General features: G+C 28.2%; 1 protein-coding gene across 1 annotated transcript in view; it reads right to left on the bottom strand.

Annotated features, from left to right (window-relative positions):
• LOC135958008 (probable G-protein coupled receptor B0563.6) overlaps window positions 1-26,464 on the bottom strand; it is a 40,121-nt gene extending 13,657 nt beyond the window's left edge. Inside the window, exons 1-2 of the mRNA XM_065508868.1 lie at window positions 26,159-26,464; window positions 22,481-22,625 (exon numbers count right to left, since the gene is read on the bottom strand). Of these exons, the coding sequence (XP_065364940.1) occupies window positions 22,481-22,625; window positions 26,159-26,464 (451 nt within the window). The remainder of the gene's footprint in view (window positions 1-22,480; window positions 22,626-26,158) is intronic.
• Between the last annotated feature and the right edge of the window lie 750 nt (window positions 26,465-27,214).

Genomic DNA, 27,214 nt, shown 5'->3' with positions numbered 1-27,214 from the left:
AAAATATATTTACAATTCAATATTATAACAAATCTCATTAAACCCAAATATATTTCGTATTAAAATACAGTTTTTATTTCATCCAAAACTCTAAAAGAGATTTCAACACAAAATTAGAAAGCTACAAGCATTGTTTTTATTCCGTGCAAACATCTCAAATCATGCAGTTAATACGATATGAAGCTAATGCCAGATGCTATTTCAAATGCCTTCCAAAATTGCAACTGTCCATGTTGTTTACGGTAAACTAAGTATACGAGTAGTAACAAACATTTTTATTTTATTTTGTCAAAAGTAAATACAAACATTTGGGGGATTCAAACGGTCTGCTATTAAGTTATATTGTCATAATGTCCTAATATATTATGATAGTTTAAACAAATTGTTGTTGTGCTTTAAACAAAAAAGTGTTATTTTATGATAAAACAATCAAAATAGTTCAAAAAGTTTTATTAGTTCAAAACTTTTTTGTTTGAAAAACAACAAAAATGTGTTTGAACTATCGGATATTATGACAATATGACCCAATAGCAGACCGTTTGAAATCCCCAATTGTTTTTGATCACATTCATTGTGTTTGGGGATTTATTTCATTTTAAAAATTGGGGTTCTATTTCATATGAAATAAGACCCCAATAATGGGGAGTTATTTCATTTTTGTTTGGGGCTTATATCATTTCGTTGGGGTTTTATTTCATTTTCAAAATTGGGGTTTTATTGCATATGAAATAAGGACCCACATTTTGGGGGGTTATTTCATTTTCTTTTTCGGCTGTTATTTCGTGAGGGGTTATTTCATGCCACCGATTGCCCTATCTGAAAATAATTAAGCTCTCTTAAATATCTTATTTATATTGATATCCAAACCAAATTCAGCACAAATAAGTTTTATATAAGCCTAACACGCACCTCCAAATTTTGTGATGATTGGTCCATAATTAGTCACAGTTCTCATATAAGGCCCACTTTCGAAAATCACTTTAAACAGCATAAATCTCTTAAAAATGTTGGTATTCCAATAAAATTTAACACAAATAAGTTGTATGTATACAAAAGTCAGTACAACAAATTTTGTAACGATCACTCCATAATTAGTCATAGCTCCTAAATAAGACCCACTTCCGAAAATCATTTTTACGAGTATAGATTTCTTAAAAATGTTGGTATTCAAATAAAATTCAACACAAATAAGCTTCATATATATAGAATACATGCCACCTAATTTTAAAAGAAAACTGCTCTTCTCGGTGTAGCATATCATATGGTCGGGCTTGACCGACTATACTTTTTTACTTCTTTTTGTATACATATATTTACAGAATATAGATATATTGCATTATTATAAGAGAAAAATCTATCGCGTACGGTATGTCACGAATAATATTAAATTTTATTTATTACAAAATCAGCCAAAGATTGTTTTTATTTAAATATGACGGATTGTAAGGGAAAAATATGTAGTTGAGTGTAAGAATTTAAAAGAAAGAAACACATATTTTTACATATACATCAAAATCACTTTCGTTTTATGTCACGTACAATATATTTGAATGTATGTATATTTTATTTCAATATACTACCAAAAAGAGCAAACTTTTTTTCAGTTACTCTTATTTTTGCAAAATCTATAACACTGTATAGGTGAACAAATGTCATGTTCGATGATATGGAAATGCCCATATGTGATAGTGTTTGTATTATATCGTTCGCTTTAATATCACATATCAATAGAATTTCCGAAAAAATATTGTAAATATTTGTTGAAGAATATAAATTTATACAAATACTTATACGCTTATACACTAATGTACAGTATGTTTACAAAGTATTTTTATTCTTTATTTTTTTTTTTTTGTAAAAATTGTTATATTTCTTTGTCAAATGACATAATTGACATCATACTTGCATGACCTCTACAATAATTTTATAATTCTTTAAATATGTTTAAAGTAAATAAAATATTTGGATTTAAAATCCTTAATTCTTAAAATAAAGATAAGTAAATACATTGAATTTAATTTTCAATAATTATAAAAAATTTAATTTTCTAGTTATGACGTTTTGCATTATTTTAGTTTAAAAACTATTTTATTTATTATCGTAATTACACACATATCACTATATTCTACATAAAAACAATCTATATAAATTCTATGTTTGTGTATATACATTTAGTAAAAAATAAATATTGAATAAATATTTGTTTGCAATTTGGTAATAAATAGAAGTTAAAACAATATTGACAATTTATTTATACAGACCAAATATCATCATGAAAACTCAGATACAGAAATGCGAACTTAAAAAAAAATGCAATTGTAAAGTATGTACAGGAAATGATTTGTTTTTATTTGATGCTAATAATGGCTTATACAGTATTTATAAATAAAATTTTAGGAGTAAATTCATGTTTAAAGATTCTAGAAGCTTCGTTTAATAAACTCAGGCTCTAAATTATATTTGGGTAAAACTTTCAAAGTAATTTTTAATCATTCTTTCCACTCCAAAGTCAACAACTAAAAGACCTATATTATATTTATTGTAAAAATCCTATATATACCCTTCCAGAAAGTATATTTAAAACAATGATTGAAAATATTTTTTTGATAAAAACATTTTTTTAAAAATAAAATAATTTTTTTCTTTGAAAAAAATATTTTTGGAAAAAAAAATATTTATTAAGTTTTTTAAGTGAAAAAAAAAATTTTTTTTCTTGATTTTTTTGGAAAAATAATACAAACTAATTTTTTTATTGAGTTTTTGCAAAGATAAAAATTGTTCAAATTTATTTTTTAATTTTTATTTAATAAAGTTTTACAGTTATAAAGATTCTTCTATTGAAAATTAAAAAATAAAAACAAATTTTTAAATTTATAATCAGGAATCCCGCATTTCCCAAAAAAAAATTGAAAAATCCTAAAACAAAGGATTTTGTCGGGGCGGGGTTATCGGAACCCTTTAAAAAATAATTAAGAACATATGTTGCCATCTAAAGTGGGTTAATATATATTGATATCAACTATGCGATTTGAAAATTTTTGCCCTAAAATTGAATTTTACATAAAAAAAATAGGCGTTATTGAGATGGACCTGGTCCCCTCGGAATGAAAAATTTTCAAAGTTTTCTTCATTCAGAATATTTTATGTAATGTTAGCTTTTCAGAAAATATAAATGCCTTATACATCTTCTTAGAAATTTTTTTAGATAACTTAAAAAGAAAAAAAGTAATTTTTTGCATATAATTTTGAAATCGGTCATGATTTTTAAATAATTCTTTTTCTGTTTAAAATACAGAATCATTAGTAATTTTAGTAAAATCAAAATGAAGAAAATCGAGAAATATATGGACCCGCTATTATCAAAAAACTGGAGTATGGTGAGTAAAAATGTTGAAAATTTAATTTTTAAATGCGAATATCTCCTATGTTGTAAAAGATAATTGATACGACGAGGAGATTCTATATATGTTATTTTAAAACCGGAACACAGACTAAGAAATAGTATCGTTTTAAAAATGTAACATACCCGAGGTGTCTTGCTTTGGGGACCCCTGGCATCCCCCTGCTGAACCCATGAGATCCAAGCTCAAAACTTTAACTCGTAAACACTTCTTCCTTGCGTATGTAAGGTTTTAGAAGTTACAGATTTATTTCCCTATATTTTTTGTCTACACCAGTGTGCATTCAATCTTCCTAAGTGTAATTTACATTAGTGGAGAGAAAGGGGGCCCCAGCGCACATTGGTTGAAGTTCATACAACGAGCGGCTAAAAATAGAAGAAGTTGTCCAAGGACAATGAAACTTGGCACATAGGCATTTTTTGTTTGAATCAAGAAAATGTTGAAAAATCAAACTTTTTGGGCCCACGTTTACGCCAACCTCCCATACAAAGTGAAAATTAAATTTTGACCTACGGCATTGATTTTTGGCACATAGCTTTTTTAAACACTCAGAATCATTTTTGTGAAATTTTAAAAATATCCGCCCACTTTTACGCCCACTTCCCATACAACTTGTATTGAAAAAGTTTCATAACTCCCTTGATTTTTAATGCATCAACTCAATTTTCATTCCTTTACTTTCGTAATAACTCATGTTATTACTCAACTCTCATTTACTTCTTAAAATACCGTTAATCCTGTATTATTTTATTGATTTATTTTGAAGCTTAGCTATAAATATTTTTTGAAATAAAATTCGTTCGCGTATGAACTGTCCACTGGTAATGTTGACCAAATTAAAAAGCAAATTAAATAATACTAAAGCGGACAGATTAAGACTTTTATAGTCCGATTTGTCCCTTTAAACAAAGAAATAAATAAAAAGTATTTCCAAGCTTTGACGTTGATCGACTTGGGTTTACTTAATAATTTAAGTATAAAAAATAATAAAATAACAAAACAACCAGGAAAGGACATAAATTTCTCCTTCCTACAACTAAAGAATTATGGCAACAACAACATGCATGAACGAAAATTTATGTTTTGTTACTTTATCACTATATCACTTTATAGTTTTTACTGTTTTTTTTTTTGGAAAGGAGCAGGTAGGAGCAGCTGAATTTTTTTTTAACTTTTAGCTGAGACTTCAAGCTGTAATTTGACATCTTTCGTTAAACAACGCTCCACAGCGCTAAAAAGATGCAGTCCACTGAAATTGATGAACATTGAAATTTTGATATTGTTTATATTTTGTTCTACGAAATTTTTTATATGGCACTTTTTCCAACTTTTTTTAATGCACGTCTCATCTATGGCAATTGTCATTTACGAAAATATACAACAAAGTCAAATGGTAAGTTTACTGTGATTGTACCAAAAGATTGAATATATAGTAAATTTGCATGCCATTTTAAACAAGCGAACATATATGAACTCCGATCGTGTCTGTCCAAACAAATAATAAATATATCAGCCTAATATTACGGAATCATAATATTCTGATATCTGACAACAAATTACCAAAAAATTATGCAAATCCGCCAACACGAAAAAAATGAATTTCGGCAACTCTTCAACCATTGTGCAGCGCGGGCCTCAACATGCCACTCCTTCTTTTTAACAAAACATCTCTATAATTCTTATATTATTTTGCAATCGGGCCAATAGTTTTGTGGATACAGATTTATAACAATTTTTTTTAGTTTGAAGAATATTTTGATGCCATAATTACTACAAAATTATTTTGTGTACACACTTTTGTAACACAATAAAAACTATAGTAATTTTCCGTATTTGTTTAAAAACTATAGTAATATAAATCTCAAATAAGTTTTTTTTATATAACTGTCATTGATATCAGTATTGATTGACTGTCCCAATACAAATATTTACCAGTGTGATAGAATATATGTATGAATGTGTATGTTTTTCTGTAGAAGAAAATGTCATTAAAAACTTAAACGATAACAATTATTTTGAGAAATACATACAATATACGAGCAAATGTTTAGCAAAAATGTACTTTTAGAGCATCAACATTATCAGCAACATCATCATGATAAATAAAATGTTATTATCAATTTGAAATATTTGTTAAATATTTTTAGGATGTGGGCTATTGAGGGTTTCTTTGGTATCCTTTTTCACCAAGAATTCTGCTTAACATCCTTGCCAGCCATGAAGTCATACAGCAGAGAAGTCTCAAAGACTTTTAATGTGTTTATAAAAATAAAATATTTATTGTACAATATTAGAATGTGAAAAGAAAAGTAAAGTAAAGAAAATTTACTATTAAAGGATGGATGAAAACAAAAATTAAATTTGATTTGTTGCAAAGAATTTCCTGGTACATTAACACACTCTTCCACGTACAACACACACACGGGCAATGTTGCGGAATATATTTTCATGTTTATATTGGGGTTTAAGCACAAAATTTGTAAAAAAAAAACGTTTTTTTTTTATTATTATTTTTGTTTAATTTATGGTTTTCTATGAAATTTTCTTTACATTTAATATTGTGCGCCTATAAAAAAATGAAACAAATGGCAAATAAAGAAAGTGTCATAACAACATGACCATGTCTTTTTATAGACACTTAAGTTTGATTTATTTAACACCAGCGTCCGTTGAAATAGGAGCTGTTTATTTTCAGCACATTATTGTTATTTTGTTTATAAATTAATCTATGATTTTATCAAGCAAATCATGGTTTCTAAGGGGTTTTTGTGAAAGTGCTTTGAAGTTACACAGACTTCAAAAATGTGAATATTATTATGCAAATAATTCAAGATCTGGCATGATATAACATGTTATAACTACATACTTGCAAAAATTTGTACATCACTGCGTATGATTTATAAATAATTGTGAAATTATTTTCCTATTTGAAACACGTCTCTGTTTTTTTTCTTTTCTTATTAGCAATAAAAGAAAACAATAGTTAATAACATAGAAATAAAACAAATTGAATTTATTTTTATTGAAGGCATATGCTTAATGGTTTTTATGTGTTAAGATACATGATAATGAACACAAATTCGCTGAAAAAATTAGCTTTAAATAAAAAAAAAAAAAACACTCTATTATCCAAACATTTTCCTAAGAAACTAGAAAGCAACTAATAAAAAATTACATTTCCCTTGAATTTGCTAAGAAAAAAACAGCTTAATCAAATTAAATGTTAAACAAATACGCTAAATTGTTACTGAAAATCAATAATACTTTCAGCTTAAATATATATTAAATTGAGTATGTATTTATTTAAGAGATACATATATAATTTTACTAACAGAGAATTGAATTTAAATTTTAAATTATTGACTTGATTAAAATCTTTTAATTTATTTGTTAAATAACCGAAAAAACGGAAAATAAAACCGAGAGCATCACTAAATGCCCTCTGCAATCATGGCCTTTTAATGGATTTTTTATTAAAATCTTACTTAATGCTGCCACCAACAGTTTTTTGCTGTAATTTTTTACATGCTGACAACATTAAATTGAAAAAGGTCTTCAGTTCTTTGAAAATTAATTAATAAATAAATAAGTCAGTTGAAATTCAAATGAAGGGTATGTTTTATTATTATTATTATGTGTTTATAGGTAAATCGAGAAAATCAAAAAAAGTCCTTTCAAAAAGGGAGATTTAAGGATTAAAATATTCTACGAAAATGTTTGTCGGAAAATATCAGATCAGGTTACTAAAGATACCAACGTTTTAAATAAAATTTTTAACTCAAAATTAAACGCCATCTTGGGTCTGACATTTTTGTAAAAAATCGCCAAAAATCCATTTATGATCCTAATCAGCTCAAATTTAAAGTATAAATAGTTCTGGAGATCAACATACATAAATATGTAAGTTATATCTTTTAGTTTAAGAGATATTTAGGTTTATTTATTTATTTTTTTGCTCGATTTTTTTTTCGTTTTTTTGATTTGATATCGTTGGTTACTCCCAATGAAATTTTTCGGTAAACATTAAATGTCCTTTTTTAAAGGGCTTTTTTTGATTTTCTCGAAAAAAAAAATGATCAAATTGACCCCTAAAGAGAGGAGCTAGAGGGTTAAGATCTTCCACAAAAATTATCCCCATAAAATTCCACAATATAACTTTGACAATAAGAATTCTCTCAGATATTAACTCACAATATTTTTTCATTTAGTGTAATGCTTCTTACTATCAAAAAATTAAAACACTGTAAAACACAAATCTCAGATTAGCTGCCCTTTCAGAAATATAGGATCCCTATTCTGTTCCAAATAAAAAAGTCTTACTTTTTTGGACAGTGTAATTTGTATATAAATATTTTTAAATTTCAACATTGATATAGAAGATTGATTAATTTAAATTTTGTGCCACAGGATCCATTAGGTTTAAATACTTTGCACCACATTCTGGTATATATGGATACAAAACATAAGCATAATAAAGTTTATTATCTGCATAACAAAACGTATTCAGACAAATAAGTAAAATTGTATATGGACTATGGACGACAATAGACAGACAGACATTAACATACAACAAAAAATAGCAACCACGTCGCCAGTAATAACACATTTAAAATTCGCCTTTATTTTTTTCCCACCAAAAAAAAAAGAAAATAAACAATTTATCAATGTAAAATGTTTTTAACAAAAAACAGCACAGCTTCCTTCGTTTTGCCAAAATGACAAAGAAAACTACCAAACAACAACCCATTGATTCCGTAAGCAATTGAAATTTTACGTTAAACCATTAAAAAAACGACGAAGTGTAACGGTAAAAGGAAGCAACTGAGTAACCACCACAAAAATGGAAAAAAGAAATAAGAAACATCAAAGTATATTTGTAGGGCATGTAGATCCCTCTGCCACCAGTCAACGCCACCAATATTTCTATCAACACCAAACCACAGAATTGGGGTTTTCACACGGTATCCTATTAGTCATATTGCCATAATGTGCTAATATATTATAATAGTTGTTGTTGTGTTTTAAACACAAAAAAGTATTATTTTATGACAAAACAATAAACATAGTTCAAATAATCTTATTAGTTTAGATTTTTTTTGTTAGAAACACAACAAAAATTTGATTAAACTATCATAATATATTAGGACATTATGAAAATATGACCAAATATTAGACCGTGTGAATACCACAAATATATTCCTTCTACTATATGGAAAGCATATCATGTGCGAGAAAATAAATTTGAAAACAAAATACAAAAAGTAAAAATTTTATAATGAAATGGCAGAAAACGTCCAGAGTCAAGCAAACACGCGCTGCTGTGTATCGAAATAAAAAAAGATGCATGAAAAACTTCTCTCTCTACAACAGTATATATACAATTTTATATTTAAAATGTAATAAAAAAAAGTTTTGTTACAGTGGGTGTTTAAAAAAAATAGCTAAAAGTTCAGCGTTACAGGGAGGTAAGAAATGTCATTATTAAGTTTAAAGAGGTCCTGAATGTTGGTTAAAATATTTTAAACAATTTGGTGTGTTACTTTTCGAGTCACATTACATTTTTTTTACAGATACAGTGGACAAGAATAAACATTTTCAGAAAAATTTCAATATCAAAATGTTGTTACAAGTTACCATTTCTTAACGTTTAACTAGGTTTTCATAGAAACTAAATAGTTTTGGAAATCGTTATAACTTTTGTTAAACTTATTATAACGACAAAAATCGATGTTGTCCAATTGTTTTCCTTATATCTCAGCCATTTGTGGGCCGATTTCCGGAGATATTGATGTATGAATCGTGTATGTATGTTATTTGGGGGCTACAGAAAGTTGATTTCAACATACAGACGGACAGACCGACATGGCTATATCGACTTCGCTATCTATAGCGATACTTTGTGGTGTCGCAAATGAAAAATGCAGAAATTACAAACAGAATGACAAACTGGCCACTCAAGGGTACAAATATCCCCAAATATTGTTTTTCTTCAAAATTTTCTTCAGAACAATGAAATTACAGATATAGTTTATAAAAAATCGGGTTGTCGGATAACCTTAAATTGGTTCTTAGAAAACCCGTTTTATTCAAATCAGATTAACATTTTTATGAATTAATGAAAGTTTTTTTTCGGAAAAATTTGCACTGCATCTCGTAACAAATCGTTTCAAATCTTATGGTATCATTTGCAGCCCCTTACTTTTCTACATAAAATAAATCCACAAAATATTTCAAAATATCCCCAGCAAAATCGCCAGTCACAAACGAAAATCCCCATATTTGGGGACAAATCCCTAAGACTGGCAACACTGGTGTTATTATATAAAACGATCACTCTTACTCTCTTATCCACATAAATAGAGCTGCAATTGAATTGCATACTTTCCTCATTTATTAGTTTAGCATAAACAATTAAACTCGTCTGGTCGCGTATGAAAATAAAATTGTACTAAAATAATATTAAATAAATGTGTAATGAAAATAATTTAATAAATGTGTAAAGAGAGCTTGCAAATGTGCTTAGTAATGTTTAAATATAGCAGCATTTTAATATCGTATCGTATTGCATTGCTATTATTGTTGTGTTCATATTCTTAATAAAGAAATGCCAACAGAAAAACAATGGAATGCATAAATAATAATTATACCCTTCAGCTTCGTGAGAAGGGTATATATAAGTTTGTCATTCCGTTTGTAATTTCTACATTTTTCATTTCCGACCCTATAAAGTATATATATTCTGGATCCTTATAGATAGCGGAGTCGATTAAGCCATGTCCGTCTGTCTGTCTGTCTGTCTGTCTGTCTGTCTGTCTGTCTGTCTGTCTGTCTGTCTGTCTGTCTGTCTGTCTGTCTGTCTGTCTGTCTGTCTGTCTGTCTGTCTGTCTGTCTGTCTGTCTGTCTGTCTGTCTGTCTGTCTGTCTGTCTGTCCGTCTGTCTGTTGAAATCAGTTTTCTGAAGACCCCAGATATCTTCGGGATCCAAATCTTCAATAATTCTGTCAGACATGCTTTCAAGAATTTTGCTATTTAAAATCAGCAAAATCGGTCCACAAATGGCTGAGATATGAGGAAAAAACCAAGACAACCTCGATTTTTGACCAATTTTTGACCTATATCTGGATTACTAAGACATTAATATAGACAATATGGATATCTAATGATAGATATTTCAAAGAAATTTGCAACGACGTATATAAGACCATATTAAGTTGGACCTACAATGGGTCAAAATCGGGAAAAAAAATTTTAACCCGAATTTTTTTTTTCAAAAAAAAAAAAATTTAAAAAACCAAAAAAAAATTTTAAATTTAAAAAAAAAAAAAATTTAAATTTAAAAAAAAAAAAATTTAAATAAATTTTTTTCCAAAAAATGTAAAAAAAACAACTAAAAAAAATTAAATTTTGTTTACCTAAAAATATTTAAAATTTTGAAGTATAATTTGGTGAAGGGTATATAAGATTCGGCACAGCCGAATATAGCACTCTTACTTGTTAACATCTACTAAAGTAAAGCAGAACATGAAAAAAAGTTAAAAAATCACTTGTATAATAATAACCCTACACCACCATAGTGGGAAGGGTATATTGGGTTAGTGCTGTTTTTTGTAATGTACAAAAATATTGTCCAAACACCCACATTAAAGTATACTAATCTACTCAGGATCAAGGATATCGGTCCATTATTTCACCTAGCCCCCATACAATTACCCTATCTGAAAATAGTTAAGCTCTCATGAATATCTTAATTATAAACAAATCCAAACCAAATTCAAAACAAATAAGATTTATATAAGCTGAACTCGAACAAGTACAGATCGGTCCACATTTTTCCATAGCATCGAAATATGTTTCATATATACGCAAATCATACCACAAAATTTTACGACTATCAGTCCATAATTAGTCATTGCCCCCATATAAGGCCCACTTCCGAAAATCACTTTATCGAGCATAAATATCTTAAAAATTGTTAGTATTCAAATAAGATTCAATACAAATAAGTTTCATATAAAAAGAAAACAGTTTATAATCATATACTCGGTTTAGGGTATCATATGGTCGGGCTTGCCCGACTGTACTTTCTTACTTGTGATTTTGCAAAGTGGTTTTACTTATTATTGTGTTTGCTTTAATATTTTTATTTATTTAGCAAAGAAGTTTTTCATTTAGAAAATTTAGTTTGTGTTAAATACTTAAACTATTTTGTGCGTTAAATTGGAAGTGTTATAATAAAAAATTAATAAAATAATTGCATAATTCACAAAAATTTGTATCGTGTATCTTGTAGTAAAAACACTTTTTGTTTATTTGTTTGTGAACACCCAAGGTATATTATATGAATGTACATATTTTGTATTTTAAACATCGAAAATCAAATAGATCTAGAAATAAAATGAAAATTAAATGTGATAAAAGCAAATTAATGATTTTTTTGCGAAAACTGAGTAAAAAAGTAAGATGGCGATTCAAAGTTGCAGAAATGAAACGGTAAGGAACAAACAAAACACTTTTCAACGATTACTGCATTACTAAGAAGTAGTTTGGTAATGACTAAAATAATCTACCAAGTTCATAATTAAAAGTTCATTTGAAAATTCATTAAACCTTTAAATGATTACAATTTTGTTCATTCAATTTATTTTTTGAAATTTTTCCAAATTAAATGAAGAATCATTTGTAATATTTGTTTTATTATGTTGTTAAATATTTTTTCTTGTTTATAAACCCAGCAAAAACTTATATTGAAAAGTAATGAGTTAAAAAGCTAATATAAGTACTAGGGTATTCGAATTATTCGATTTTTCTCTTGATCGAATAAAACGAATAATTCGAATAAGAGATTTTAACTTCTTCAAATAATTCGATCACACGTTTAAAATTAATCGAATTATTCGAATAACTTAATTTTTTTAAAAAAAGCAAAGATGAAGTTTAGATGTATGTTTTTTTAATATTTTATTGTTAAAAAATAACGTTAAATTTAACAATTCAAGTATTGATAATGTTAAAAAACATTCGAAAACGAAGTCCATTATCAAATATTCAACAGAAATATTCTGATCAGATTAACTCCCGAACAATCTACAAAACAATTGACTAGCAAATCCTTTAGTTCGCATTTGGGAGCTATGCTTTAAAAAGTTTGAGCTATAGACATGATCCTGAATTCAAATACAATATAAACGTATTAAGAACTTTTTTATGTCGTTCATTAATTCGGGTTTTAAATTGAGTAACCAAGTCTTTATTAAATTAATTATTCACTATATCTAAATTATTTATAATAAATTGTATTATACATCAAACTCTATCAACGTTGCCGAATCTTTGCTTAATAAAGTGGTCTGGGGAATTACACAATAAAGGGAATCTGTCCAAAGTTTGATATCATTGTTAGTAAAAATGGCTAATTTGAAGTCAGGCAGAGCATGATTGACGCATACGCAAAAAGTTTATTACCATGTTAGACAAAGATGTTCAACGATGTTCAAAGTCATGTATAAGACGAACTCCATGCTTTTCTTGCAACAAAACGTTAGTTTGCAATATTTGTATTTATCATTCGATTTATTAAATATTTTGCTTACGTACGCGGTTAATAACATCATTTATATACATACATATATTTTAAGATCATGGCCATCATCTATTTCAATGTAATCATAATAAATTTCATCATCAATATCACTTTTGACGACCGTTTCAAAATCACATTCAACTACACTTTAATATAATTTAATATTTTGATTATTAATTGCGATTCTTCTAATATTTCGCCAGCTAAATAACAAATATTTTATTCCGTACCTTTTATTTTCATTGGTTCAAGTCCTAAGTTAAAAATTTTGAAAGATTTGTTTTTAGAATTGTAACTTCTTGCAGTAATATTTATATATTTATAGAAGAAGCTACCGGAACACTCATCTACAGTGATCGAAAGTCCTTTTGTCTTTAGTTATTTGTCGAATTTCAGAATCAATACAATTTTTGGGAGTCATTATTACTTATTTGAAATTATGTAAAATTTTAAATTTATTCGTTTTATTCGATTATTCTACATAAAAATGTTCGAATTATTCGTTATTCGAAAATGGTAATTTTTAAATTGTTCGAATAATTATTTGTAAGAAATTGTTCGATTAATCGAACGATCATTAGTCTAATGTATACCCTAATAACTACCCTTCACCACTTATGCATTATTTATTTTAACACGGTGATGTCATTGGAGGCAATTACTTACCACCTTCGCTTACAAATAGGGAGTTAAATAAGTCATTATCACGTTCGCTTACAAATAATAACTTAAATATGTATAACATACAAAATATTATTTTTCATCTCATTTATATCACATGTGTATATTTTTGAAAATATTTGACAGTTTTCAAGAGTTGCAGGTTGTATTAGATTTTAGTCAACACAAATTTAATAAACAAGTACTTATGTATCAGATTATATGCCAGCCATTACTAAACTACTTACATATATGTAATGCAGGTTGTATGCAGAAGTCATTGAAAAGAAGCTCTTCAGTAATTGCAAGTTTTTACCAAGTTTTTAAATTCGAAAAGCAAATTATTATCATTCAATTGTTATTAAAATATTATGATTATTTTGTTGAATATTTATTTCGCATACTAAAAATTGTTAATATTTAAAAATATGAAACAAATTCGAAACATTTTCCTGGGAATACATATTTTGTGCATATTGTGTGTTTTATGGGTCGGAAAAATATATTGTGGAAATTACAAACGGAATGACAAACTTATATATACGTGAATATAAGTTTGTCATTCCGTTTGTAATTTCCACAATATATTTTTCCGACCCATAAAACATATATATTCTAGATCCTTATAGATAGCGGAGTCGATTAAGCCATGTTCGTCTATCTGTATGTTGAAATCAACTTTCCGAAGACCCCAAATAACTTACATACTCATTTCATACATCAATATCTCCGGAATTCTTCCGGCTCGGTTGCTATTTAAAATCGAGAAAATGGCTGAGATATAAGGAAAAAACCAGGACAACCTCGATTTTTGACCTATATCTGGATTACTAAGTAATTAATAAAGACAGTATTGATATCTAATGAAATATATTTCAAAGACCTTTGCAACGACGTATATAAGATCATAGTAAGTTGGACCTACAATGGACCAAAGTCGGAAAAAATATTTTTTAACCCGAATTTTTTTTTCACCAAACTTTTTTTTTCGTTAAAAATTTGAAAAAAAAAATTTTAAAAATTTTTCGCTAAAAATTAAAACAAAATTGGAAAAAAAAAATTTTGTAAAATTTAAACATAAAAAAATTTAAAAAACAATTCGAAAAATTTTTTGTTCCTAAAAATGAAAACAACAACTTTGAAAAAAAAAATAAATTTTGTTTAAGGTAGAAGGGGATCATTCGCCATAAGGGCACATCTGCCAACACCGAATAACTTAAAAACCGAGTAATCGATTTTGTTACATTATCAAGTTATGTATTCGTTTAGCGATTATTTATCATCCCTGAAAGTTGGAAAGTTTAATTTTATATATGATGTGAGCCAGACGCGATTAATAGTATTTCAACAAGCTGTGAAAATATAACAGCGTGCGAATTTTTTGTGCTAACTTCTTTAGTTTTTGTGATACAAAAACGATATTGGTTGGTGATAGAATATCAATAGTAGTGAACAATAAGTGACAATAGTTTTTTCGGTCATTTAATTTGAAGTATGAAACAAATTTATATTAAACCTCAAAACTCCCCCTGGGGCACATACGCCAGATACAAGGAATCCCTAGGCAAGATTAAAAAAATCAAAACTAAAGCCAACATATCTAAGTATCCGAAACAATAAAAAAATTAAGAATATGTATTGTAGTTTTCATTTGAGAACGCCTGAAAAAAGGTGGCGTATGGTTCTACCCTACCTAAAAATATTAACATTTTTTATTTTGAAGTATAATTTGGTGAAGGGTGTATAAGATTCTGAGTTGAATATACTTGTTTACTTGTTTTTTATCAAATAATCTGAAAAAAAATTTTAATTTTTAACACTCCATTTATAGCTTCCTAAAACCCCACTGTACATTCCATTAAAATACTTTCAGTTTATTTTAGTTCTGTTGCTTTCTGTCTAATAATTTATTGTGACAATTTATTACATTTAATGTTGGATATAGTTTTTTCTTTCAGTACTCTTTTTTTTCTGTATACCCCTTTCAAATATTGTTATGAAGTGAATAATGGGTAAATCAAAAACTCTCTAAATGCGCAAGAATTTTTCTTTTGAGATTATTAAGAAATTTAATTTAATTATTAGCAATGCTTACATGTTATTGTATGAGACAAAAAGTTGTTTTAAAATATTTGGCATTGTTCAATAAAAGTCATAAATTTCCAATTAAATAATAAAGAAAAAAGTTTTCTTCAAATAATTCTTAACTTTTTGCCTTTACTGAAACGAAAAACAACAACAATCAATAATGCTGCTGCGAAAAGAATATCAATAGATTTGTTGATAAATTTAAAAAGACCCAACAGTTTAACAAGTAGTCAATGTATCCCTTATAGACAGTAGTTGTCAGTAATATCTAATCACTTGACTGAATTCAATTTATATATTTTGGGTCATTTGGCATGCATGTGCTCTTTGTAGTGCAGGAAGAAGTCAATTGGTTACTTTATATAGCCAAGGTAACCTAGCGTGAAGTCAATTGTCACTTTAGTGTTTCGTTTATTTTGTAATACACTTTAGAAAGTAGTTATTTCACCTAACAGAAGTAATCATTTGGAAAGTAGTTGAAGGGAGGTTTTTTACAACCAATCGGTTATTGGAATGTCTTTTTAACTGACTATTTGATGTTAATTAGCTTCCAGTTGGGTAGCTATTAAGGCAACTGTCTCTATGTAACCGGTATGTGAATCCAATGCGTTGACTTATTTGGACCAACTATCGGACAGTTTTTTGTCTCTAGTCACGTATATATCCATGCAACTAGTGGTCACCCTAAATTATAGGTTAAATCACTAGTTCGGGACAGACATGCAGAACTGCTGGGGTTTCTTGAAATATCCCTAATATGATTCTATGTGTGTGAATGTAAATGTAAATACATGTGTATGTTTGTGTAAGTTGGAAGAAACTGTAAATTATGTGTTTTGCCGTAAGTCACAATAAAAATCAACATTGTCATTATTATTAGCATAAAAATGATTGCCTAAAAGGACACTTAACATTGATTCCCTATCACCCAAAAGAAAGGAATGAATTCGTTTTAGTGTACAAAAAAATATTTATGAAATAAAGTTTAATGTTTGACTTTAATAGGCATTTATCAAATACATACATATGTGTTTTATATAATAGGTATTATTTGATTGGCTTATAGAACGTGCATATTTGTTGATAAATAATTCATTTTTCATTTACTATTGATGAGTAAATTCTATAGCAGCTCTGCTACCACAATAATTTATAATTCATGCATGTGTAATATTATGATAACAAAATTGAAAATCAACATAATTTCTGACGCGTCACAAGAAATATTGAATTATATGAATAAGCAAATTTGAGAACTACATTCGGTATTATTACAATGTATTTAAAAGTCAATAGAAAATCGATAAAAAAAAAAAATTAAACTAATTTCCTTATTAAAATTATGAAATGCATGGGTAAAATTAATAAAGAGCCAGTATATATTTAGATTTGCTTTTTAGATACTTTAGATACGACTAGCTGACCGTCCCGGCTTCGATTGTTAGCTATTAATATATTTTTACTTCGTATGGGAGGTGCCACGCCCATTATACCTATAAAGGTCAATTGTGAATCTAACCCATCCAGGGACCCACTCAAACACATACAACCAATTTCGGCTCAGCCTATAAGGAGGAGTTCAGTTACTAACACAGGTACAGAAGAATTATATGTATAAGATAGTTATAGAAACAAACATTCAAATATGTAAAACCTACAAATAAAACCTCCGACACCAAAAGGATTTTAACTTGCTCGTGGAAAAAGCTGTTACTGGAAACTGTTCATTGAAAGTAAATTTTGTGTATATGTGCTGCAAACACAATGATAATTTTAATATGCCGCTGTATTCCTACAGTAAAAATTATTAAAAAACATAAAGATGAAAGTCGACAAACAATAGATGACGAATATGTTTTGTACAACAATTATTAAGTCATTGACTTGATCTATACACGTGTTTGTATTACATACAATACAATACATTCATATTTGTATATACATAAGTATATGGATATATAGACATAGAATTTTGTACAGACTTTACATAGCTCAAGTATATATGCATATGAGTTTTATATACACAACAACTTGTATAAATTATTTACAATAAAGATTAAAATATACATTAAGCCTGAGCTACTTTCAATGGAACATTTTAATTTTCACTTATGTTTATACATATGCTAGTATACATAAAAGGGGTGTCACAAATTTCACGCAATTTGCCGTCATTTGTGCTGTAAAGTGTTGCCAACTCAGGACAGTTTAGGTCATAGACGACAACTAGATAGGAAAATAAGTTAAGGTTAACCGATTAATTTTGGACGGTTAACTGTTCGAATAATTTGAAATTGCCGATTTTCAAATAAAATATAAACCGATTAATTTGTGTCGATTAACCGATTAACCGAAATTCTTTTTTTTTGCACTTTAATTTTTTTTGTATTTATTTTTCTATTTCAATTCAAATACAAATTTCAAATTATAATTAAAATTAGATATTTTTTGAACATCCAATAAACATGGTTAGTGAGTATGTATGTATAACAACTGACATATTTAGTTTACATGTATTTGAAACTTTGTTTGTATTTACATGTATAGACGAAACTTTTTTTTTGAAATGAGTCTTTTATCATAACTGAACGAAACTATTAAATTAATCAATATCTAAAACAATCCAAAAAGGAATATTCTTGATTTCTCCAAAATATACAATCAGCGAGAGAGAAAAGTTTTATTAAATCTAAAGAAAAAAATCGTTTAAATTATATTCTTTTTATAAGAGATTATTTCAGAAGATCTCACTAAAACTATAAAAAACTCACACATCGCTCATTAACTGCAACAACGCATAATTCAAAAAAAGTCGTTCCGAGAAAAACATCTTTGAATATTTTATGACACTTTACTATTTCTTAAATAAATTTTCAACAAGTCATGCGATTTCAGAAATTTAAATAGGAGATTTTAATGTCTTAATTTAACCCAAATTTTTACTTATCATATATACGAGAAAACATGAATTTTTACAATGTTTACAACAAAAAAACACCCTCACACAAAAAATAATTTATTTTTTTGAAAACTGATAAAACTATATGAAAGATTATACTCAGTTCAATAAACACGGATTTTGAGTAATGATGTTGTTGCAGCAAATAGGCGATATGTTTACAAAAATTATCTCAAATACCTTATTTGCCATTTTTTATGTTTTTGTATACAAAATTCGTTGTTGTATTTTCAATATGAAATGAAAATATAAATTATTCGGTTAATCGAATAATTTTAAATTAACCGATTATTAACCGATTAAATCTAAATCTCGATTAATTATTTGCTCGATTAACCGATTAAACCAGAAACCCGATTAATTGAATGCCCTAATTGTCATGTAATTTGTTATGTGTGATAAGAGAGCGAGTTTTTTCAATAACATTTCTCTCTCCTTCCGTTCCATGTATTTATTCTATGGTTTAGGGTTAGTAAAAAGGACCATTACTCGAGAGAAAAACGCATTCATTGTTGAAAAATATTTCAAAAATATTGAAACGGAAAAGTTTTTACAAAATATCGATAACTTTGTTAACTGTGAAGAGAGTAGTTGATAAATTTAGGGAGATTGTATCAATTGAGCGTCGAAAAACAGTTTGATGTCAATATCGAAGCAGTAGAGTAACTTCGGGTAATGTGGACTACCGTTTTGTTTTTTCTAAATTTTGGCCACAATAAATATGGATATTAAAAAAGTTATGAAGCAATAAATTAGCTAATGTATTCTCTAATTGTTTTTGCAGTTGAGAATTTTTTCCGTCTAAGGATAAAAAATTTATGTGAAAATATTGTAGGAACCCAAAAACCAGCATTAACAAAATTGGAGGGTAATGTGGACCACTATATGAGGGTAATGTGGACTAGAATTTAATGTATAAAATTCATGAATTCATGAATCATGAATGATTAAAAAATTTAATTTCAATATATTTTTATTAATACAAACTAAAAAGTCGCGTTCTTGGCTTAGATAGGTGGCTTACAAAGCACATAGTTATTGTCGGGTAATGTGGACCAGTAGTACATAATCAAGTAATTTACACGAACTAGGGTTACAGTGGTAAACAATTATTTTTACCTAATTATCTAAATGTGCTTAAATTATTACCAAATATATGTAAAACTACGTGTCCACTTTAACTATATAAATCAACCAAACATTAAATTCTACCAAGTAAATGTACCAAATTTTGTTTCTTACTTGGACCGAAAAAAATGTTGACCACGCTCATTAATTTCAATACAAGAATAAAAAGCCAACATATCAATTACTCATGAAAGCACATGTGCAATTGTAGTTTCAAACAACTTGTAAAATGTACGACAAATCAGTTTTATCATACCTTCAGTAGTTTCTGAAAAAAAACACTGGTCCACATTAGACGCATAGCCCACAATACCCGAAGTTACTATACGTGAGAGTTTTGTAACATCAACACGGCGTCGTGCACAAGAATTGCAAATTTCAAGAAACTTTCTGCAAAGAAACATCACATTAGATCTGGTTCTTTTGAGCAAAAAGAAACTTTTAAAAAAAGGCCCATTTTGAAAAAAAATCTAATTTGCAAAAAAAGTCAAAAATTGTAAGTTTGAGTTAAAAATATTTATTTTGATAGATATCCCACTCGCATCCCACTAAGCGACCAAAAGGGTATTCAAGGAAAATATCTAAGCTTTTGTTTGAGCTAAAAAAATGAATAAAAAAGGGTCCATTTTGTAAAAAAAAAGTCAACAAAGTTTTTGATTTTGCAAAAAAGAGTCAAAAATTGTATGGTTTGAGTTACAAAATATTTATTTTGATAGATATACCACTCGCATTCCACTAGGCGACCAAATAGGTGTTCAAGGAAAATATCTAAGCTTTATTTTAGGAAAAAAGGGTCCATTTAAAAAAAAGTTTTTGATTTCGGAAAAAAAATATCAAAAATTTTTAATTTTTTTTTTAAATATTTTTTTTGAAATATTGAAGAAAGAGCTATCTAACTATTTGGGACACATTTTGCTAAGAACAATAGGTAATAAGTTACATGGATAAGAAAAAACAACTGCTTGACCAAAATGTCATACTTTGACCCCCTTTAACTCTGAGACCGATTTTGTTGAAAAATTGTGTCTGAATTACTATCCAATAGAACTAACCTTGGTGCAAAAGTTGGTTCACTTGACATGAAATCTCCCATATATATGATTGATATAATTGTGTGAATCGTAACTTTACCATATTTTGGTTATAATAATTTTAGTGACCATAATATTATTAAAAAAATTTGTAAAAATTTTGAAATGGTTACAGTAAAAATGTACAACTATATTTTTTCTCTGCATTACATTACATTATTTACATTATTTATTTCATCCAAACTTGGGCCAGCCTAATATACATATCCCCATGTGTCTGTTTGTATTGACTGTTCTGGATTATGTTGATAATTGTCTAAGTGTGTTAATGTTTGTATGTATTGTATATATGTATATTAGTGTTAAAAATGCTTTTGAGAGTATTAGTCACTCACACTTTTATAGACAGAGTATACATTTTCACGTATGAATACAAAAGTAACTTGATACGTTATTTATATTTTTTTTTGTTGAACGATAATCTGGATGACAATCAACGACAATGATGTCTGTGGGCTTAGCAATTTTGTTAATTGTTAAAATAAATGTTATAAATATTTTTATATGTACTACAATGGATGTATGTATGTTAGCACACTCTTATTAACGTATGTACATTTATTATAATTATAAAAGTTTTTAATATCATTTGTTTTATTCTACAACATGACCCCATTAGAGATTTAGTAATTAGGTTGATGAGTTCGTTTCTATTTTTTTTTTCTTTTTTGGGTACTTTCATGCTATTCAATTTGTTATTTAAATCTCTCTCCAGAGGGTTTAAATAATGGAGGAGTATTAACAGAAATTTCCGGGAAATCATTTTATATTTATCAGTGAAACAGCTGTGGCAAGAAAAGTTGTGTGGCCAGAGTGTTTGGTTTTCAAAGAAGTATGGTTTTTGGGTGCTAAACTATTTTGATTTTACTTTTCTGATTCTCAAAAGTTATTTTTTTTATCCTAAGAATTTTTGACCAAAGCTTTTTAAAATAATTGTACAAACATTTTCTTTGAATTACATAATACATGCCTAATACATCAATCAAAATATCTGCAAATTTCAGCAAATCTCAGCACAATATTTTTTCAAAAGTTCTCTTTATGAAAGTCCAGAAAGTTAAATTTTATGACAAAACTTATTCAATACAAAAGTTCTTAATACTGACAGTTGTCTTTTGTACACATTTACTAATAACAAATTTAATATTAAACCCCAAGTAATTGCTCATTTCTCTTGTACAACTAAATAATTAATTTAAGTAAAAGCTGTAAGTAATTTCTTACACTTGGTCTCCCCAATTCTGTGACAGCAATCATCCGTCATTATTGTGAGAAATAAAAAACATGCTAACAAAATTTGTATTTTTACATCCTTAAGAACTCGGTTAGGAGTGAAAATAATAAATAACCAAACAAACAGAAATACAGCATTTCAAGCTCTATTCATTTTAGTTATTTTGTTAAACAAATCTATCTTTAATGCCGGCTTTCATTCAGTAATTTATGATTTGTCTACTTGTACAAATATATGTTCATAAAAGACAAAGACATTTGAATCATTAAATAGGATACACGAACCCACACATTAATAAATATATACATACATATATAGACAGGATTCAGAAAATACTAACCTCTCATATAAATATAAGCCGTACCACGCATATTACGTCTTGTCAATACAATGAGATTGAGTACATTGCCGATGATGCCAAGCGCACAAATGATGGGCAATATTATGCCGTATGAATATTCTCGTAATGCTTCGGTACGTGGATCCTGTAAAGGGAAAAAGAATCAAACGAAAGGAAAGAAAACAGGACATGAAACATTAATATATTGATAGGACATCTTTAGGAAATAAAATAATACATATATTAGTATATAAAATATGTTTGTTATATGAGTACATATTGTTGTAAATAATAAAAATAAGAATATAACATATTTTTGTTGTTTTTACGAGTATTACTTTGATTACTTTTTACAATCGATTTAATATTAGTGACAGTTTATTTTTTGATAAAATAATGTCAATGTTTTTTTGTTTTGTGTTTATTTCTTTAAATAATACTTGTATTATGGCAGTAGTAATGGTTTAGTTAAAATGTTGCAATAATGTTTAATCCTTCCAGCAGCAATTAATGACAAGTTTTAGTTTTTTGTTTTACATTTTTATTAGCACTTTGAGTTTTGTGCTTATAATTGGGTTTTAGTTTATTATTGTATTGCGGAAATTAATTAATGTATAATAAACGTTAAGATCATAAATTTTAATTGTTAAATAAGAGCATAATACTTGACAAAACACACAGTTTACATAACTTATAAAAGCTGTACTTTTCAAAAACCGTTTTGTCGCCTAACCGTAATCGATAAAACCGGTTAACCGACATAGAAAGAAATTAAATTTTAAACATAAACATGAAATACCCAACGACTAGAGACGAGTGATATTTCCATACCTGTGATTGAAAAATCACTACTAACAACAGTTAATGAATATAGCAAGTAACAGACATTAAAATCGTTCTTTTATATTTTTTGGAAAATTTTTGGAAAAACTTGAAACTGTCATTTTTTAAGTATGAGAAAATTTTAGGAAAATTCAAAGAACAAAATTTGACTGCCTCCATTTCACTTCTCATTTTCCATACATGGGCCATTTCTTTTATATATATAGATGAAATACAAATCATTATTAAATAGCTAGCGAGCGAAGTCGGGGCGGTCAGCTAGTGTTCTAATATTTCACAAATTTTTTGTTGTGATAAAGTTTTTAGCTTTTATTTTGAAACATAGGGTACCTTCGACATTAACATTTTTAAACACGTGCAATTTTTTCGTATCCTATCCTATCCGATTTAAGAAATTTTTATATTTTTGGAAAGCACTCGGCTATTCCTTATTCCGAACAAATTTTTTTTGTTTAGATAAGCTAATTTTTGGTCTTACAAAAAAATTTCAAGTCAATATCTCAGTTAGATTCAAAAATATGCCACTTTAAAACTCATTCCTTCAAAAATATTGCGCTTTTTCCTATTATAATAAGTTGTTGCTGAATAAAATATTTAAAAAATTTAGACAAAAAAAATAAAAAATATGAAAGAGTGCAATATTTCTGAAGGACTGGACTACATATCCTATGGGGCTGCGAAAATGCCTTGGTGATAAATAGGGAATACATCAAGGTTTCCAAAGCTGCTTTTCGTTTTCCGATCCCAGCTTTGGGATTTTATAACATGTGGACCAAAATTTAAATTTTGATAAAAAAATAAGTCAAATTTTGAAGGGCGTAGGGGCGACATGTTCGAAAAATAGAAGATGTCTTTTATACCGAAATCTTGTCCGTAAAGATAACTTACAGAAAAACATAAAAGGCCTTATTCATAATCAATTTTTAAATTTATTACAGGTTTATAAAACAAATTTTTTATGGAAATTCTGTTTTATAAACCTCTTATAAAATTAAAAATGTATTATGAATAAGGGGGTAAATAGTTATATGTTCATAAAGAAAGTTTTTTTTTTAATAAAAAATAAGTCACCTTTTCGCACAAAAATCAGCAAAAATCTACTATTTTTTAATTTTTATATTGAAAATCGTTTATTTTTGGATCCATAATCGATATTGCTCTGAAATTATTTGTATATGAATGGCAATTTAGTTGCCTAGCTAACCAAAAAAATCGAATCCAGGGAGTCCTATATTTTTAAAAAAGCGGACCAAGGTAAGGCAATATTTTTAAATTTAAATTTTCAAATGTCTATAACTCAGAAATTATATGAGATAAATAGCACATGCAAGCATGTTTTCCCAAGCTTTCCAAAAATATAAAAATCTAAGACCCATTTTAATATCTTGGCTATGCTCACGTCAAATTTTATTCCGATTGGACCAGCCGTTTAGAAATACCATATTTATTTCCAATAAATATTGATTCTGCCCAAATGCATCGATCGAAACAAATAGTAGTCGAACGGGACACTTTCTGGGCTATAAAGCGGTTGAGGCAAAGTTTTTCGGTCAATGCTCGCTTCAAATGAATCAGTTGCATTCGGTACAGTTTCCCCATGATGCTCTAGTCAGATTTCAGCAGCTCATAATAGATAGGGCCTTTTTACTCCTACCAAATACAGATAATTACCTTAGCGCCATTGGCTTTGGTGTCGATTCGGCTGGTTGGCCGGTCTTCACATACCACCTCTTACGAAATGATTTTCTTTTATAGCATTCAAGCATCATTTCGGACTGGCAAAATCGTCTTTCAAGGTCTCTCGGCTTCAATTCGTATGGTACCCAATTTCCCTGTTTTTGGGTGAATCCTGCTACTCGCAAACGATTTTTCAAGCTCTTGTTGCCTCCAATTCTTTGGCTGGCCTGGGCAATCTTTGTCCTTCGTGTCAAAATCATCACTTCTGAACCGAGCACACCATCTCATGCACGTTGAAACTGATGAAGCACATTAACCATAAGCTTCGGACATACATATTATTAAAAACAAATACCGCGTACAAAATATACGCCATCTGTTGCGAGTCCCGCATTTACTAATATAATGCTATTGTATTAGTGTTTATTGTTGGTGTATGTTTATGCTTTGATATTTTTATAAGCAAGGTTCTGTGAATTTATTAATAATGTTTGAATTTGGTTTTAGCATATTAAAATTTAAAACTATATAAAAACTAAATAAAATTTTGTATTTGAACTATAATATGATTACTTAGGATTATAATATTATTTCTTTGGATTATAATATGATTTCATTTAATCACAAGGATGATTACTCATTGGGTCATAATATGATTGTTTCAGAACATACTATGATCCTGTATGACAATGTTATGATCATATTGGGTTGTAATATGATGTTATAAGATTACATTATGGTTAAAAGGAAAATGTTATGATGTAATATTACGACTATATTTTATGATAATATGATATTTTATGATACTAATAATTACCACTATATGTTGGGACTACAATCATAAATCTATGTAGTAAACATATTTCTCTTGCATTATGTTTACTACAATCATGTGTTTTTCTCTGCGTGAAGCTACCAATCACGTGACTAGTTTTGTGTCAGTTCCCTTCTATGGCTTAATTTTAAAGCGACAATGAAATTGTTAACAAAATTTAAAACACAACATTCCATAAAGTTCAAACAAATCATTATTTCCTTGCCATTACCTACCAAACAACAAAATACTCGTATTTGTTCAAGGTTCATAAATAAGTATGTATGTATAAATGTACTGCTATAACATTTTTCAATTTTATTCATTTCCGCTTTTACACTTACCTCATTTGTTATATAAAGATCATCACGTAAATTATCACCAATGACACCTACTGCTCCGGCAGCTACAGCCGCATTAACATCACTCCTGTAGCCACCACCCTCGCCAATAACACCACCAGCATTGACACTACTCGCTACACCAACTTCATTTAGGCCACCAACAGCAGCAGCATTGTGTGAGGTTGAGGCAGCTGTTATAGCACTGCTGTCATTTTCACTTGCAACAGGCGAAACTGAGAAATTTGTACCCCATATAATCGAACACAAGGCCGGATCCTCTTCAGTTGTATAAAGTTGTGTTAGCATAGTTTCAGTACAAGTATTTTCTATACACTTTTTTTGTTGTTGTTGTATGTAAAGTTAAACGTAAGGATTATTATGTTTTTTTTTGAAATAACAACACTTGCAGTTAGAAAATAATAATAACCATATTCATCAAAAAAGAACTAAATTTAAATATAAAAATATATATTTTATTTCAAATATTTACTGCTACATAAACACTTCAAACGAAATGTTATAAACTTTAAGAGTGTGTTTTTTTTAAATTGATGGAAAATAAACGCAATTTTATATTTTTTTTTAATAATTAACCACTTTTAAAAAAGTTGCTTATGGCTTTTGCAATTTTTTATAAAAACTTTCTGTTTTGTTTTAATAATCAATTTCATTTGTTTTTCATCACAATCACAGTCATCAGCATCTGCATCATCGTAATCGTGGTCATACTTATCCTGACCATCATCATAAACTTGATGATTTTTAATGAATTTTTTGTTTTTAATACTTTTAATACTTGTGGGTCTGCAGTGATTCCTCTTATTCTTTTTGTTGCTGTTGGCAGTGTTGATTGTGTTGTAGGTGGCGTTGGTGGCGGTAATTGTTGCTACAGCTTCATCAACTATAAATGCTTTTAATTCACGTTGATTTTGTTGGAATTTTTTATTGCTGCTGTTATTCTTGTTGTTAGTTGTTAAACTTAAAATTGCATGGAACGCAGTTTTATTGCTGCCAGCAATGCAACATGGATGCTTAGTTAACATTTTATATATAAAT

This window comes from Calliphora vicina, chromosome 4 (assembly GCF_958450345.1).
Source record: "Calliphora vicina chromosome 4, idCalVici1.1, whole genome shotgun sequence".
Taxonomy (NCBI): domain Eukaryota; kingdom Metazoa; phylum Arthropoda; class Insecta; order Diptera; family Calliphoridae; genus Calliphora; species Calliphora vicina.
The sequence above is the reverse complement of the archived record's forward strand: the minus strand, read 5'-3'. Positions and strand labels throughout refer to the sequence as shown.